The 15,262-nt window shown below is 44.0% G+C and overlaps 1 protein-coding gene across 1 annotated transcript; it reads right to left on the bottom strand.

The window, feature by feature from the left end:
- Positions 1-433: 433 nt before the first annotated feature.
- Positions 434-15,044, bottom strand: tmem63c (transmembrane protein 63C). Its single transcript, XM_071924195.2, has 22 exons — positions 14,820-15,044; positions 12,139-12,218; positions 11,133-11,220; positions 9,969-10,006; positions 9,035-9,177; positions 7,962-8,013; positions 7,725-7,833; positions 7,484-7,557; positions 6,717-6,797; positions 6,510-6,630; positions 6,182-6,315; positions 5,860-5,982; positions 4,834-4,987; positions 4,521-4,627; positions 3,800-3,886; positions 3,571-3,636; positions 3,278-3,440; positions 3,027-3,132; positions 1,773-1,940; positions 1,556-1,668; positions 1,296-1,370; positions 434-772 (listed from the first exon to the last, which is right to left on the bottom strand). The coding sequence occupies exons 1-22, from the start codon at positions 15,027-15,029 to the stop codon at positions 548-550; spliced, it is 2,517 nt and encodes an 838-aa protein (XP_071780296.2). The 5' UTR covers positions 15,030-15,044; the 3' UTR covers positions 434-547.
- Between the last annotated feature and the right edge of the window lie 218 nt (positions 15,045-15,262).

The following is a 15,262-nucleotide window of genomic DNA, read 5'->3' as shown; positions in this document are numbered from 1 at the left end:
GTCTGCTGGGGTAAGCCTGCTCACACCACCCACTCCAATGGGAACTTTCACCTCAACTCATGTCCAAGTGGCACACATGGACAATGTATCTCTCTCTACTCAGAGGCAATTCCACCCCGGTCACATTCAGTGCTTTTAATCATTTTCCACAAGCAAATCAAGCCACAAAAGCAGATGGAATCCCTGTCAAGGAGCATCTAACAGTTTAACTAAAAATAGTGGTACATTTAAGTCGATGTATCTTCCGTGGAGATTGATTTGTGGTTTGTGTTCGTAAGACAGCTTCAGGAGATGTTTTGGCAATCTGGTCTCTATATATTTAGAGGGGCGTCTACATGGATCCTGCTCCTGTATTCCCATCATGAGTCTGGGGAGGAGGCCCTTTCATCCTCGGCTTCTTCATCTTCACCTTACAAGCCCAGTCTAGTCTGAGGCAGCTGAGTTGGAGTCTGAGGTCAGTGGCGAAAACGGAGCATCGCGGCATTTAGCACTCACACTGCGTTTGCCAGGTATAGGACACGTGGAATTCAGCTTGGGGGATTTTGCGTTACTGGTAGCCCACGGGGCTGTCCATGAGGGGACTGGAGCAGTGAGGGTCGGGGGGGCCTTGGAGCTCCGTCTCGTGGGTCTGGGCCTGGTCTTCTTCCCCCTCCTCTTCGTCCGCTGGGCCGTGGCTCTGGGAGCTGGCCATGGCACCGTAGCTGTGGTGGGCCGGGGACGGCATGGGGCTCAGACCCAGCTCCGGCTCCAGCAGCACGGACGCCACAAACAGCTGGGGGAGGGAGAGGAACACATGCAAGTCAGCTGCATGGTATTAGCTAAAATCACTCTATTCTTGTTTAGTGTGAGTAGAGATAACAGTTTATCTGTGTTCTTACTAAATTGATGTCACTTTTCACCCACTACATTATCCACATTGATTTTGTCCAAGTTGTCAATATCCACCCTACTAAGATCTTGATTCTGAGGCCTATATACCATCTAAAAACACCAGAAAAACTGAAGACTGAGGGCAGTATTGCTCATCTTGATTGTCTCAAAAAATCAAAAATAAAATGTATGTCATGCCATTTGTTTTGTAAGCATTGTGTTTCAATATCTTGTTTAACAATACACCAAAATAAGATATTGAAACCTAAATGATTCTGAGGACTATATAAAATCTAAAAACACCAGAAAAACTAAAGACTTAAACCCAGTTTGAGGAGGCACTGATATGACCAACAGATTTTTGCTTTAAGGTGCTTTATTTTAACTGAGAATATAATTAATAGCAGAAAAATCTGGTTCTGTACACTAGAGGCAGTGGTGGATGTTCCAGTGCTCCTCTCTGCGTCAGTGAATGTCCCCTCTGCTGGCTGGTCAGACATCTGAAACAAACAAACAAACAAAGTGAGGCATGGGGAAAGGACCGACTGGTTCACCAATACTGCCGCTCACATTACACTCAGAGTACACATTATCTAAATCCTCTGCACAGAAAGTGCGCGCTAACATTCGGTTAGAGTGCATCGTCAACTAAACATGATCTCATTCAGTCAGGGCAGGAGCTGACCGGATAGCTTGTTGACTTGTCTGGCTGCTTCCTAAGGCACAAGCGGAAGAGGGAAAAGGCAACACAGGAGAGCAGGGACACAAAGGTGAAGAGGGTGATAGGATGCACTGGGCCTGGGACAGAGAGGGGAAAACACAAAAAGATTACCATTTCACCATATACTCATAATACATTGGCACTTATGGAAACCATGATAGGAAACTATGTTAGGACGTACCTAATCGGAGCACAGAGAAGAAGAGCAGCCAGAACATGCAGAGGATGGGAGCCACAATGACCTGGTTGATGGCCGCTCTGTGGATCCGCTGGCTGAGCTTGGTGGGGACATATGCATAGTAGATGTTGTACCGGTCCACCATGTGCTTCAGGATCACATAGAGCAGACCTATAGGGCACAGGGAAGCACGCACACACACACACACACACACACACACACACACACACACACTGGCTGGTTAATACAATACATATATGTTTGTAGGATTAGTCATTATCCTACCTAGTGGGCTACACTACCTAGGATTCAGGAAAAAAATGCAGGTTGGAGTTTTAGTTATACAAACATTTCTTGGAGGTAGAAATAATCTTGGTTGGTTGAATTAAACCTCAATGGGCAGAGGCAAAGAACCACAGTTTTTCTGGCTGAGTAACGCTGGACTGAAGCCCAGTGAAAAAGGCAAGAGGTAAGAGAGGAGGGAGCTAATATTATGAAGCCCAGTGCTTTTGCTACTAACTGAAAAGATGCAATGTAACCATACAAAGTTAATTAAGTGAGCTAGTTAGAGCTAGCTGACCTTCCAATTTCAAACTAGTTGGCCTATAGCTATCTAACTAGTTAGCTAGCCTGCTGACCACCCAAGATCATGAATGCCATGGTCATGAAGGAATTTATATTTTATTTTTTATTTATATTTTGACCAGAGTTCCTTCTTTTCCATTCAAATTTGCCAGTTAGCTAATTTGCACAACTTGTAGTGTGGTTCTTTGGCTCCGCCCACGGATGTTTAATTCAACCAATGAGATTATTTCTGCCTCCGAAAAATGTTTGCCTCCTGAAACGCTAATCTGCAGAGAAAGACACAGGTAAAAGACAGAAAGCAGCAGGGCCTGGTGTCCTCTGTCAGGATGAGGCTCTGACTGTAGTAGTAAACAGAGGCTTGGTGAGCTCCGGGCAGAGACAGGAGCAGAGTGGGCGTCTGGCTCGCAACTCGCTGTGTCTGGGCGTCTGGGACTACAGCAGCAAATTCACACAGTCTGCACCGGGCTGGCAGGCAGCAGAGGAGAGGGAGGTTACAGTATGAGGAGAGACACTGCACACACACACACACACACATACAGAAACACACACACATGAGTAACACACAGGGGATAGGATGAGGACAGGGGAAAAGGGAAGAGGTGGAAGAGGGTAGAAGACGGACTACATTACTAAATCAGTGTATGTGCCAACACACAGCAAGTGTATGCTCACCAAAGGGCATGATAATGGGACATGTGATGCTGTAGGCCATACTGACAGCAAAGATACACATGGTCCAGGCATACTCCAGACCAAACTGGAACTCATAGGCCTGGCTCTGCAGAGGAAAACACAAACACAGTAAGCAATTTAACCATTTCTGTTTGAGTCTTTTACATAACAGCCGCAGAGCATCGAACCAACGCAGGATCTATTGTACCCAACATGAAAACACAGAGATAAGCATGAAAGGCCGGGCTAACCCGCTTGACGTGAATGCGTTCAGCCTTGGACTTGGCGAAGCAGAGGCGGAGGGCGTACACCATCAGCGCCGGGATACGGAGCAGCTCCATGGCTGTGCCAATCAGACTGGACGTAATCACATAGTTCACAAAGAACGCTCCGTTGTCAGGAAGAAACACACACCTGCATGGAGAGGAGATGGTGCCTGAAGTGTTGGCTTGTCATTCAAATGTCTTTTTAGTTGCCGTATTGCTCCTGGTACATTTGATCTAGACTTTTTCATTTTATCATTTGACAGAAGAGGTCATCTTACTGGAATTTGACATCCTTCTCATCCAGGAAATTGACATCAAAGAGCCATCTGAAGAACAGGTCCAGACTACAGAGAGAATACAATATAAAAAAGAAGGAAAAAATAAAAACACAAGGACCAACCAAAGATTAAAAAGGGGCAAAATCAAAAATGCTACATAAAAGCAAGCCTGTAAAAGTGCATTTTCAGAAGTGATTTGTATACTGTGGTTGTGTAGAACTAGGTGTACCTGGACAGACCAAGTGAGGGCAGGATGATCACCATGAAGACCAGCAGTAAAAAGCACTTGTGCATCGTTATCTGGTTCTCACCGGATCTGAGCAACAAACACACATCAAATCAACGAAAAGAGCATCATGATGCCATGCACACACATATAAAATATACCCTTCAGCATGTAAAATACATATTCTTCAGGAATCCAATATAAAGTCCAAGGACTTTGTAGGCCTGCTGGGTTCATTAGCACAAACTACGGTTTTCACACCAGTAAACAGTTGATTTGCATTCGGTCCTTCGCACATCACGCCTGCACAACACGTTTGTGGGGGTGGTTATGTAAAGAAAGGGTGCTCATAGGTGCTGCGTGAGGTTGTCTCCTTATGCACAGTTGTTCTGCTCCTCAGCGCACGGTGACTACTGTGCATATCATTATCCCCACATGGAGATCTCTATGACAACCTGCCCAGAATAATAGTGCAGGGAGACTGACGGGGAGAGGGAGAGAGAGAGAGAGAGAGAGAGAGAGAGAGAGAGAGGGGAGAGAGAGTAAAAAGAGCAAGAGGGTGAAAGAGAAATATAATTGAGATGATGAAAAAAAAAAATACTGAGAGTTGAGAGGAAAGAGGAAGACAGGCAGAAACACATGAAGGGTCCATTTGAAGAAGCAAAGGACAGACATTTCCATTTCAGAGGAGCGAGGAGAGCCGCGGTCGATGGCTGGTGAGTACCTGGTCCAGTGGGACTCAAAGAAGGCTGAGTAGTAGACGATGAAGGGCAGGAGCACAGAGAACGCCCACAGCAGGAGGGTCGGGAAGAACTGGGTAATGATCGGGTTCTGTACAGGGAAAGCAAAAATATGAATTAATGGCATTGAAGTGGGGCAAAAAAGTCACATGTAATGTTATAAGCCATAGAGAAAAGAAAGAAAAAGAAAAAAATAGGTTTACAAGTCAGTGGTTTTTGCTACGTAAAACATGTAAAACTTTTATCACCCCATGAAACCCCACTTGCATACAGTTCAGCTCAATCTCTAACTCTGACCCGAAGACTCTCCACGGGCCTGGTGACGTTAAACTTGTCGATGGTGTTGACGATGATGGCGGGAGTAGTGAGGAAGAAGAGCAGGAGGAAGAGGAGGATGTTGAGGAGGACACAGCGGAGCCACCAGCGAGAGCCGCACACCGACAGGTTTTCCCTAGTGACAGGAGAACATGTGAACCTTAATTCGCACCGTCCAATCATCTGGCGAGGGAGAGCGTTGACACAAAAGGCACTCAATTTTCAATTTAATGGCTGTGTGCCCTGACATGCCTGCATGTATTGACACAAGCCTGAATTAGCCAGCCAAGCCATCTCTTGTTTGCGAGGGAGTGTGTGTGTGTGTGTGTGCTCCACCGCACTGGACTGGAGAGCAGGTTGGGCACAGCACACTCCAACGCTCAGTTTTAACGAAGGAACAACAGTCCCTGCTCGACCCCACAGCCTGCGACTACTCCAGCAGTCTAGTTAGCGCAAACACATTCATACACAAACATACACATGCACACAAATGCAGCCAATGAGGCATGAAGCACAAACAGTGATAGTGAGTGCTACCGTCTCTTTGGTTAATCTCCCATACATATGCATCACTCACTTGTTACATAATCTCACTGGAGCGGCTGCATTGGCTTTCCAAGATGCGAGAACATGCATTATGGCTAATCCAATCATCTGAATGTTCACTGATTGGAACTGGGAGCTGTAAATGACCAATTTTCTGTGTAATTGCACTCACATCATATTCCATTTGCTATTGCCTTAACACATAGCAAAATGTCTTTTAAAAGTTACTGCTAATTATTTCAATTTTCCTTGCAGGTGAGCATAGGGCTCAGTGACTAAAGAAATAGGAATAATAATAAATGCAATCCATAATTCACATATTGCACACCTACTGCAGATGCATCAGTAGTACCTGCAATGCACCATGGTATTTATGCACATACCAGGAAAAAATGGACATAAAAAAGCGACAGAAAAAACCTGTGTGTGTGATGTGCGACTTCCCATAATGTGGATACTGACCAGATGATGTCAGTTGGAGCCGGGGCGTAGCTCACCCCCCAGTCCTGAGACTGCACCACAGTGGTGATGCTGGACTGCTGCGGTCTGCGACGGCAGCGCACGCGACTGTAGTCTTTCACAATGCTAGAAAATAAAACAAGATGTACAACTTGTAAAGATGCTACAGGAAACGTGCACGGCCTCCCTGCGCCGTGTACAGTATTCAGTCGAGTAACGGTCGCTCTTATGTCACACTATGACTTTTTGTTCATTCCCAAGTCAGTTCATGTGATGAGAGCGACTGAGAGACATGAACCTAGATGTCATACTGTAGTTTACTCACACAGCAGTCATCCTCTCATCACGGAAAGTCACGAAGGCTATGCCCAGCCTCTTCAGGGAGATGCGATTCTTCTCAGCGTTAAACTCATCTGTCAGCTTCTCTTCCAACTCGCTGTAGTACTGTTCTGCATCCACCTGCAGAAAAAGTTAGAGCACATATTACTCACCGCATCTTTCATTGTCAGATAGATCCCTCTTAGATGTATAATGGCAAGGTGTTGTGTTGTTGCTGCACGAACGTAATTTGGATCGCAGTGCCATCCAGTGGTAATATACTCGCCATGCAGCAGAACCTAATTCCACTAACGTTGCAGTCTGATGAAATGTACCTGTTCAAAGCCACAGATGTCACAGCAGAATATCTGAGCGCACGGATGGGTCTTGATCATGATCTTCCCCTCCTTTTGGGCCTTTGTGGTGAAATACAGCCTGCCTTTCATCGCCTTGCGCCTGCAAAACACGGCATGCACAAACAATGACACAAGCCTCATACTGATCACCAACTGTGTTGCTCTAATCTGCAGCGGATACTGTACCTCTCCAAGTCCAGCCTCATCAGCTTGTGGACATTGAAGCAGAAACGGATATCAGTGACAGTGCAGCTGGGGTAGGCCTCACTGGTGGAGGGAGCAAGAGCAGACAATCATATCTTTAATACTCAATGCAATGGGATTATGTGACATGTATTTACAGAAAACGGTCAGGTCTCCCTCATAAACAGAACCTGGACTAAAGTGGGTAAATTGACAAAACAACAACAACAACAACAACAACAACAACAAAGGGACAGGATTTAACTGTAACTATACTCTGTACTACAGCATAGTGTGTAACAGCAAGAAGTTTATTTCAGTACACTGTCAGTATACTTCTTAAGACAGTACTTTTATTTTACTTCTGTTGTACTTGCAAAAGGCACATTTGAGTATAGTATACTTAGGCTTGTACTTTTAATGCTACTTAGACTTGTTCAATCCTTTTTTATACTTTGCAGAAAGGTACTGAGAATAGTATACTTAGGCTTACTTAGGCTTAGGCTTACTAGAAGTATACTTTAATAAACTTAAAAGTGGTCCAATTAAGTCACAACAAGTTCAGATTGACCTTAGTGTATTTTAACTTGAAGTTATTTATAAAAGTACACCTACAAGTACACTTTTATAAACTAAAAAGTGGGCCAATTTAGTCCCAACAAGTGACAAAATACTAATAGTTCACTTCTTATACTTAAGTATACTAAAAAATGCAGTTTACTAGTCTTTTGTAAGGCCAGTGCTAATTGTGAAGAAAACCTGGTGCGTACTGGAAGTGTTTGGTGATGAGTCCTGGGTCTAAGATCTCTCTGGGTACGGAGGTAATCATCAGTGTCCTGGCCACCTGCAACACATAATGCAACCAACACATCGAGTTTGCCAACGTAGGAGGTTTTGTGATGACGTTCTGATAACTACCCATCGGTTACAGCAGTGTGTTATTGTCCTCTCGGGGCTTTGAGGCAGGAAAGGACCACACCTCCATCTTAACACAGTGTGATGGTGACAGACCTTCTCGTCTTCCCTGTACTCCAGCCGGGACGAGTGGTGGGCCATGCACAGCAAGGTGATGATGAAGTAGACCAGAGCAAAGACACTGTGGAGCCACAGAAAGTTGTCCCTGTGAGGAGACAGAAACACTGTTGGAACTTCCATTTACACTAATATAGACAGTCACTAGTGTTTTTTTTTTCATGGTTCTGTGATATTTCATAGGATTTGATATCACTAATGCAGTGTTAGACTTACTTTGCATCAACATTAGCCAGTGTTGTTCTTCCAAAGTTTTCAGGACTGTCTCCTGTAGACAAAATGGAATATGACAGAGAGCGAGACATTTTAGGTTTTAAATGACTTAAAGGAAAACCCTCCTCCTTGTCTGGAGGATGAGGCAATAATGAAGCAATGTGACTATTCAGAGAATATATTTTCCACCCAACTTAATGAAGTCTCTCTTGACAAGAGATTTCACACAACATTTAAATATTATAGTATTATAGTCATGCCTATGTTTTAATTTGGGCACCCCTTTGTTTACTGTTGCCATGGCAGCCTGTCAAAGCGTGTTGGTTTATTTAATGACTGGGTAACACACTGGTCCATATGATGACAGCCAACAGTAATAAAAAGTAAAAGCTCCTCATAGACCCCATAATGGCTCTGGTCTACATTCCATATGGGATGGCTTACTCAAGGCTTCCGACGAAATGAGCACACAAGTGCCAAATGGCATTTCTGCCGCTATTTAGCTGCTGGCTTTGTGCACCATCCCAACCTCTGACACCTACATGTGTATGTTAAGAGGAAATGAAGGACTTTCTATTCATACTCTCCTACTTGGGGAAGCGCTTGATGAATTTACCGCTAGTAGCAACTGCTTGTTATTGAAGTGTGTGTGTGTGTGTGTGTGTGTGTGAGAGAGAGAGAGAGAGAGAGAGAGAGAGAGAGAGAGAGAGAGGGAGAGAGTATGTCTAAGTGTATGAGTGCACTCACATGTTTTAGAGTGGTATTTGTATTGTACGTCGTTTTCTGTGTGGATTTGTAGTTCAGTTAAAATTACTTTTGGAGGGAAAGGCAGTTTTGATCTAATTCCATTTTTCCCCACGCACTTTAGCTTTTTTACTGAGCTTTAGCCACAGCTAGTTTTAGTCTTAGTTTTACTCCTTTAACAAATAAATCCCTTGGTGTGTGGATGTGTGTGACTGTCTCTGTGTAGCCTGGCCTGTCCCCCTGCGAGGTGCCCCATGTGCCTCTCCTGAGGTTTAAGGATATCCCCTGGCCTGCAGACAGTTGGCCAGGCCGTCATGTGAGCACCAAATTACCCAGGAGGTTCCCGGAAAAGTTGACCGGCAGGATTACGGCCAAAGACAGCAGGCAGATCACTGTCATGAGCAGGATGATGTGGCGCTGGAAGGACAGGTACGTGACGGCGTCAATGCCACATTTGCTGCGGATCTCCTCATCCCTGCAGAAACAGATAGGGAACTGTGAGAGGAGGGCGGACTTCTCAGACCTCTCCAGACTGGCAGAATCCATAAATCCTAAACTGTCTGGAGGTTGTAACACACAGACAAAACCAGAGAGGTATCACAGTGTTCTTGAGGTGACGCCTATGGAAAAGGCCACACATATAGATATAATGGTATTCAGAGGGGTGCAGTCTTCACTATTATAAGGATGCAGGCGCAGTCTGTTGCCAGGACAAAAGGGCCTACAGCTCATACCTCATCATGAGTAAAACTCTGCCACCACTACTCTGGTGCCAGAAGCTGCGGTCGCCCAGGACAGCCCAGGCGGGAGGTTCAGGAAACCCAGTGTCATAAAATAGAACAAAAAAAAAAACACAAGAGGTGCTTGCTGGTCTCATGGCAGCCCACACATTGAGAACTCACAGGGTGGGTTTGCACTTTCCCAGGGATCCCAGGCTGAGCCACTAGCACGAGAGCTAAAAACAGAAGCACCCAAACTCCACCATAATACTATGGAAACCATGGACACACGGGAAATCACTTTTTACAGGCCTAAATCTGTTGAGTGCAGTCAGACTCCAGCAAGTGCAAATATTCAATGGGAAACCACGGCACCACTAGTCGCATGAGCCCAGACTCGTTTGTTTTTGCTGCTTAATGAGATATAACACGAGCGTTTACATATAATGGTGACATCAGCTTTGAAGACACAGGACCTATAAAAGGATGGGAGTCAGGACGGGGGAAGGGTGAAACAATTAAAAGGGCAACTGCTTTGTGTACTTACTTCATATGGTAAAGTGATGTGAGCCAAGAGCAGAAGCCCTGGAAGAGGAGGAGAATCATAAAACATTCAATGGATTGGGTATTAAAGATAATAAATGACATATGTATGCAATCCCGTGCACAGCACATGTGGCTGCTAGCATGCATCTCCCATTTGCATAGTAATAAGGCCTCCAGAGTGACAAAGAAATGCAGTTTTAATAGGTCTAGCCTGAAGCAGTAACCTCTTTACTGCAGCCTCAGCTTTGTGTAGGCATTAGGTGATGACTCCAGTCTGACTCTCTGTCCTACACCGTTATAAACACGAAGAGAGTGACCTCACTCTATCACACAGGTGCCATGGAGTCACAGACAGTTCAGCTGAGTCATGTTCCAGACTTTTCTCTGGCTGGGTTTGACACGGTGCCATCTCACACAGCTGGACAGTATTGTAAATGTGCTGCAAGCAGCATTTTTAAGCATCAATGTATTATTGTCAAATTATTTGTGATAACATAATATTTTGCTTATAATTGCTGTAAACAAATGAGACTATAGTCACGATGATTGGTAGCCTCTACCTTATGTCAGTGGTATTGTTAATGCTTGTGTTTCTTAAAATTGAGACCACATTTCCCATAATCCCCATTGCTTCTGATAATAATAATAATAACTTTATTTGTATAGCACATTTCATACAAAATGTAGCCCAAAATGCTTCACATAAAAAGTAAAAAATAAAAACAAAGAGCAAAATGGTAAACATACAAAGCCAAGCAATTAACGGTAATAAAATATATGGAACAAATAAAAGTGTAAAGGTGATGTTGCTACGGTGTCACTTGATGTGTGCTTGTTTTTTCTTTTACTTTACTGAAGAGAATAAACATGTTGGAAGTCATTTTTCCAAAGGCTTTTCACTTGTCCCAAGATCTGAAAGCTTTATCTCTCTCTCTTTCTTGCTTTCTCTTGTTTGTGCTGGAAAGCACCCTCAAGCTATTTTGTGCCGTAAAGCAATTCACCAGATTCCCCACCAAAATTTTCTCTGTGATGGTTTTTCTCATTTATGGTAATTACACTAATATCTCACAATTAATGTGGTAATGATGTTATTGATGTTAAAAGCTATTTAAGAGCTTGTTGGAGCTGAAATACTCTCTGTTTAGCCAAACCCAGCAAAACTCACCATGTCCTTGGTCTCAGAGTCGGAGGGGCTGGACTCTGAGGGAGACTTCTCTTTCTCACTTGGTTCTCCATAAAACAGGGAGGTGAGACTGAAATAGGCAGACAATGAAAACAAAGAAATAGCAGGTTCATCACAATGATTGTGCCACTATATGAGCTTATCCTAATATGTCCAACATTGTACTCTGTGTTGCAAAGGGGTATGAGGGGTATGTTAGACATCACTCCTGCAGACAGTCTGAGCATTTGTCTGAAATCAATTCCATGGTCAGAGAAAGCTGGGGGGGGTAAATTCTATATCCAGGAGAAATAAAAAGGTGTGGGCTGAGCTTTTCAATCCAATAAAGACAGTGTGATGATTGAGTTTGTGGATATTTCTCTGTGGGCCGTGCCCCTGACAATTCAACAGCGTGTCAAATTAAGCAGCGTAATTGAATTAGCATGAGCGGCAACCGCTTGGCAAAACACACAGATGCTGCTTGCCCTGGGATGCTATGGAGCCGCCGCTGGTCAGGCAGAACTAATCAAGCCTGCACTCCCACTGGAGAGGGGCTTCAGGTCAGGCAGAAGTAAACCGCTGCAGACTCAAGTAGCCCGCTGAGTGGAGCTTGATTTCTTGTGAAACCTGACAGGGTTTCTGAAAAGAGTGGGGACATTATTCCATCCAAACCACTGTGTGTGCATTTGTGTTTGCGTGTGTACATGTGTTTCAGTGTGTGGCCTCTGTCAACAAATTGGTGTTTTTGAAGTTTCACTTAACATATTGAAGGAACCAATAAAGCGTCGCCAATGTTACAGTTACCACTCCAACAACAAACAGAAGCAACAGCAGGACTTTCCCTGCAGTAATTCAATTACGCAGTACCATTTATGCTCAGGAGAGGGAGCTGGAGGCTCAGGAGCAGGTCCAATGAGGGTTATTACTCCATCTTGAATGTTGATTTGGCTCAGGGACCAGCATGCGTATCATTTTTTTTTCAGTGTAAGTTAGCCAGTGAGGGGTTTACCTGTCATTCTCCATCACCAGAGCCAGGCGGCCGTAGTCCCATGCAGCCTTCCTCAGACAAGAGAAGATCAGCAACAGGAACTGTAACACAAAACAACACCTGAATACAGAGAACAGGCATCCTGAGAATCCTTAGAATAGGCACAGAAGTGCACAAACACACACTCCCACACACACACACACACACACACACACACACACACACACACACATCTCCCTTTCTTCTCCCTGTCTATTGTGATTTAAAACCTTCTGTGATTCAAAAATTGCTTGATGTGAATGCTCCATAGCATGCCCTTCAGATTGAGGATGGCCTATGCATTCTCATAAGGAGTGTACAAATAATAGATGGGTCCAAATCCAGCAGCAATAATGAGCCATCTTCTTTCTTTGGAGTAGTATGTGGTTGTCTTGGAAACTAACAGAGAGAGGTCAGCATGCACACGCGAACACACACTGTGCACTAATGACGAATGACCGAGTGTGGTCAATAGCAAGACTAAATCTGAATAGCCTCTATTCTCCCACAATGCAGTCCAAACTGCTCAAAACTGCTTATATTACACAACAGAGGAATTCATTTTGAGTAGCCTTGGTTTAAGATCTAAGCGCACAGTAACTGGATGATGATGGATGAATGTTGACAAATGCAAATGGAGCGAAAGCGCTCATGAATGTTTGACATTAACTACAGCATAAATCATTTACTCATTTGAGTTTAGAAGATATTGGGTTTTGGAGGCCGGGATGACAGCAATGTTAATAGGAGGAAAGCTCCCATAAATGTTGAATGATTCATTTTTTACTGATCCAAAGCCATGCATAGGTAATCAGGGCAACCTCGACTGAGACTTGGAGATGAATAATGATTCTTCTTTCAAATTAACAGTCAGGGCTGACGACGTATCCGAAAACCTCTTGTAAAAATAAGAATCTCTCCACTCTCTCTCTGTTTTCTCTGTGTCCGTCTCCTTCCTATTGTGTTTTTTTTTTTTATTTCTAGTTGCGTGGGCACGTTCTCCACCAAGTCCCACAGATGATTTATTCTGTATGATGATGGAATTGATGCAGAGGCGTGCTCCCGTCACCTGGGGGGGAAGCATGCTTTGACTCAGGCTTGTCATTAAGAGCCGGTGCTCAAACCCTCTGCGTTGTCCTGACAACCAGGCAGCGATCAAATGAGCCAATTAAAACGTGGAGGTGGTAGATTGAGACTGACATCAGTGCAGAGATCAAGCTTGACAAGGCCTGACAGCGGAACCGAGGTAGTTGACAACTGAGAGCTGAAGCCTATTATTATCTGGGAGACAGGAGCAAAATAATGTTTGTAAACAGTGTGTACATGGCATTATACTATGTGAAAGGGATGTTTAAACATTTGGCTGTTACTCAGTTTTAGTTTCAGCGTGCAATGTGATATATCACTTTGATGACACACAGAATATGGTGTTTGTGTTTGTGTGTATATGTGTGTATTCTTGTACTTCTAATGTTATGAGGTCCAAAAATCCTCACAAGAATGGAAAGATGAATAAAATCCTCCAAAGTGACAACATTTTGACCGGTCCTCACTCCTTTAAGGGGCTAATTTAGGGTTAGGGCTTGGTTTTAGGGTTAAGGTTAGTTAGGATTAAGTTAGGGTAAGGGTTAAGGCTAAGGTTAGTTTAGAGTTAGGATTTGGATTTAGGGTTAATATTAGACTTAGGGTTAGGGTTACAGTTAGGCATGTACAAGTGAGGGTTAGGGTTAGAGTTTAGGGAATGAATGTAGTCAATGGAGGGTCCTCACAAGCATAGTAATAAAAAAAACGTGTGTGCGTGTGTGTGTGTGTGTGAGACAGTGAGGTGTTACCAATATACTGTATGTCTGCATTCACTTCACACATTCGAGTGTGATATCCAACACACCCAACACCTCTGATGCTGCTGTTAGCGATTTTTTAAGATCAGGAGCAGAGAGAAATGCTTGAGATAGATATTTGTATGGAACAAGCCCTCTGACCAAGAGTCACCTCTTCTTGTCTGAACATCGGAGCTCTTGAGAATGTCGGGCATTTGGCAGCCTTGGATATGTTCAAAAACTTGCTGCTCAAGGCCTCCAGATTGCAGGTGTATACAAAAAGGAGATGAACACTTGAAAATAGTGTTCAGTCTTTGTAGTCTACTTTACTTTTCTTCATTTATGTTACAGCACTTTTTGTTTTCATGGCACTCTCTGGAGGAATGTTCACTTATTTTACTGTTGCACTGTTGCCTAAATTGTAAATTGTAGTAAAGCAGAAACAATGCTATTTGTGTTGTTAAAAGTCATTAAGTCATATTGAACCTCTGAAATATATGAATATTATGTGAATAAGAATTTAATATTAACATAAAGCATTTCAACACTAGGCAGGCCAGTGGATTTTGGGGGTCTAAAAGAAGGCCAACCAGCTGCCAAGTGAAGAGGGTAAATTTAGTTATAGCTACCATTTCCTTGTGTAATTTAGAAATTCTAACAACACTGGTTTGTACAGAAAATTAGTCGAGGAAAATTGATCGAGGGACATTTTGAAAGCTGAGATGTTTCAATTCTAAAATTCAAAACAGACGTCAACTAACCTCGGTTTGGCCTTTCTGAATGTGTTAAATGTGTAAAGTGTGTGTGTGTGTGTGTGTATATGTGTGTGTGCGCAGCAAGTACCATCCAGAGGACCACATTGATGGCGAGGACAGTGGGCACCCCTCCAAACGGCAGGCCCTGGAGGACGCTGCTGCGGGAGTGGGAGCGGTAGCATCTCTCTGCCGTGCTGTTCTCCTTCCCAAGGGAGTCCAGGAAGCCCAGGACGTCCAGCTCCACGCCCCTCCCCTCCATAGGGGGCGCTCTCGTCACAAACAGCTCAGAGTCCGCCATCAGCACTGCACCATACCTGAAGGGAGAGAGATGCACCATTAGAGACCAAAATAGAGTCAGAGATTCTTATGATACAACATTCACTGCTGTACTGAAAATACCCAGCAAAAAAGTCTCTTTGGCTTTCAATATGATTAGTTGCTGTGTGAGATAAAAGCCATAGCATGAGGTCCTTGTGTGATTTGTTTTAGGAAGACCCATCGATGCTTTCAGGTGCCGGTGGCAGCCTTGGG

This window comes from Centroberyx gerrardi, chromosome 17 (assembly GCF_048128805.1).
Source record: "Centroberyx gerrardi isolate f3 chromosome 17, fCenGer3.hap1.cur.20231027, whole genome shotgun sequence".
Lineage (NCBI taxonomy): Eukaryota > Metazoa > Chordata > Actinopteri > Beryciformes > Berycidae > Centroberyx > Centroberyx gerrardi.
This window is presented reverse-complemented; position numbering and strand designations above follow the sequence as displayed.

Excerpts from the sequence above, each read along its gene's own strand:
- tmem63c (XM_071924195.2), bottom strand. The coding sequence starts at position 15,029 with ATGGCGGACTCTGAGCTGTTTGTGACGAGAGCGCCCCCTATGGAGGGG. Across the intron at positions 6,798-7,483 it reads CTCATCACCAAACACTTCCA|TGAGGCCTACCCCAGCTGCA; the intron begins GTACGCACCAGG and ends TCCCTCCACCAG. Across the intron at positions 3,133-3,277 it reads AACGCATTCACGTCAAGCGG|AGCCAGGCCTATGAGTTCCA; the intron begins GTTAGCCCGGCC and ends TTTCCTCTGCAG.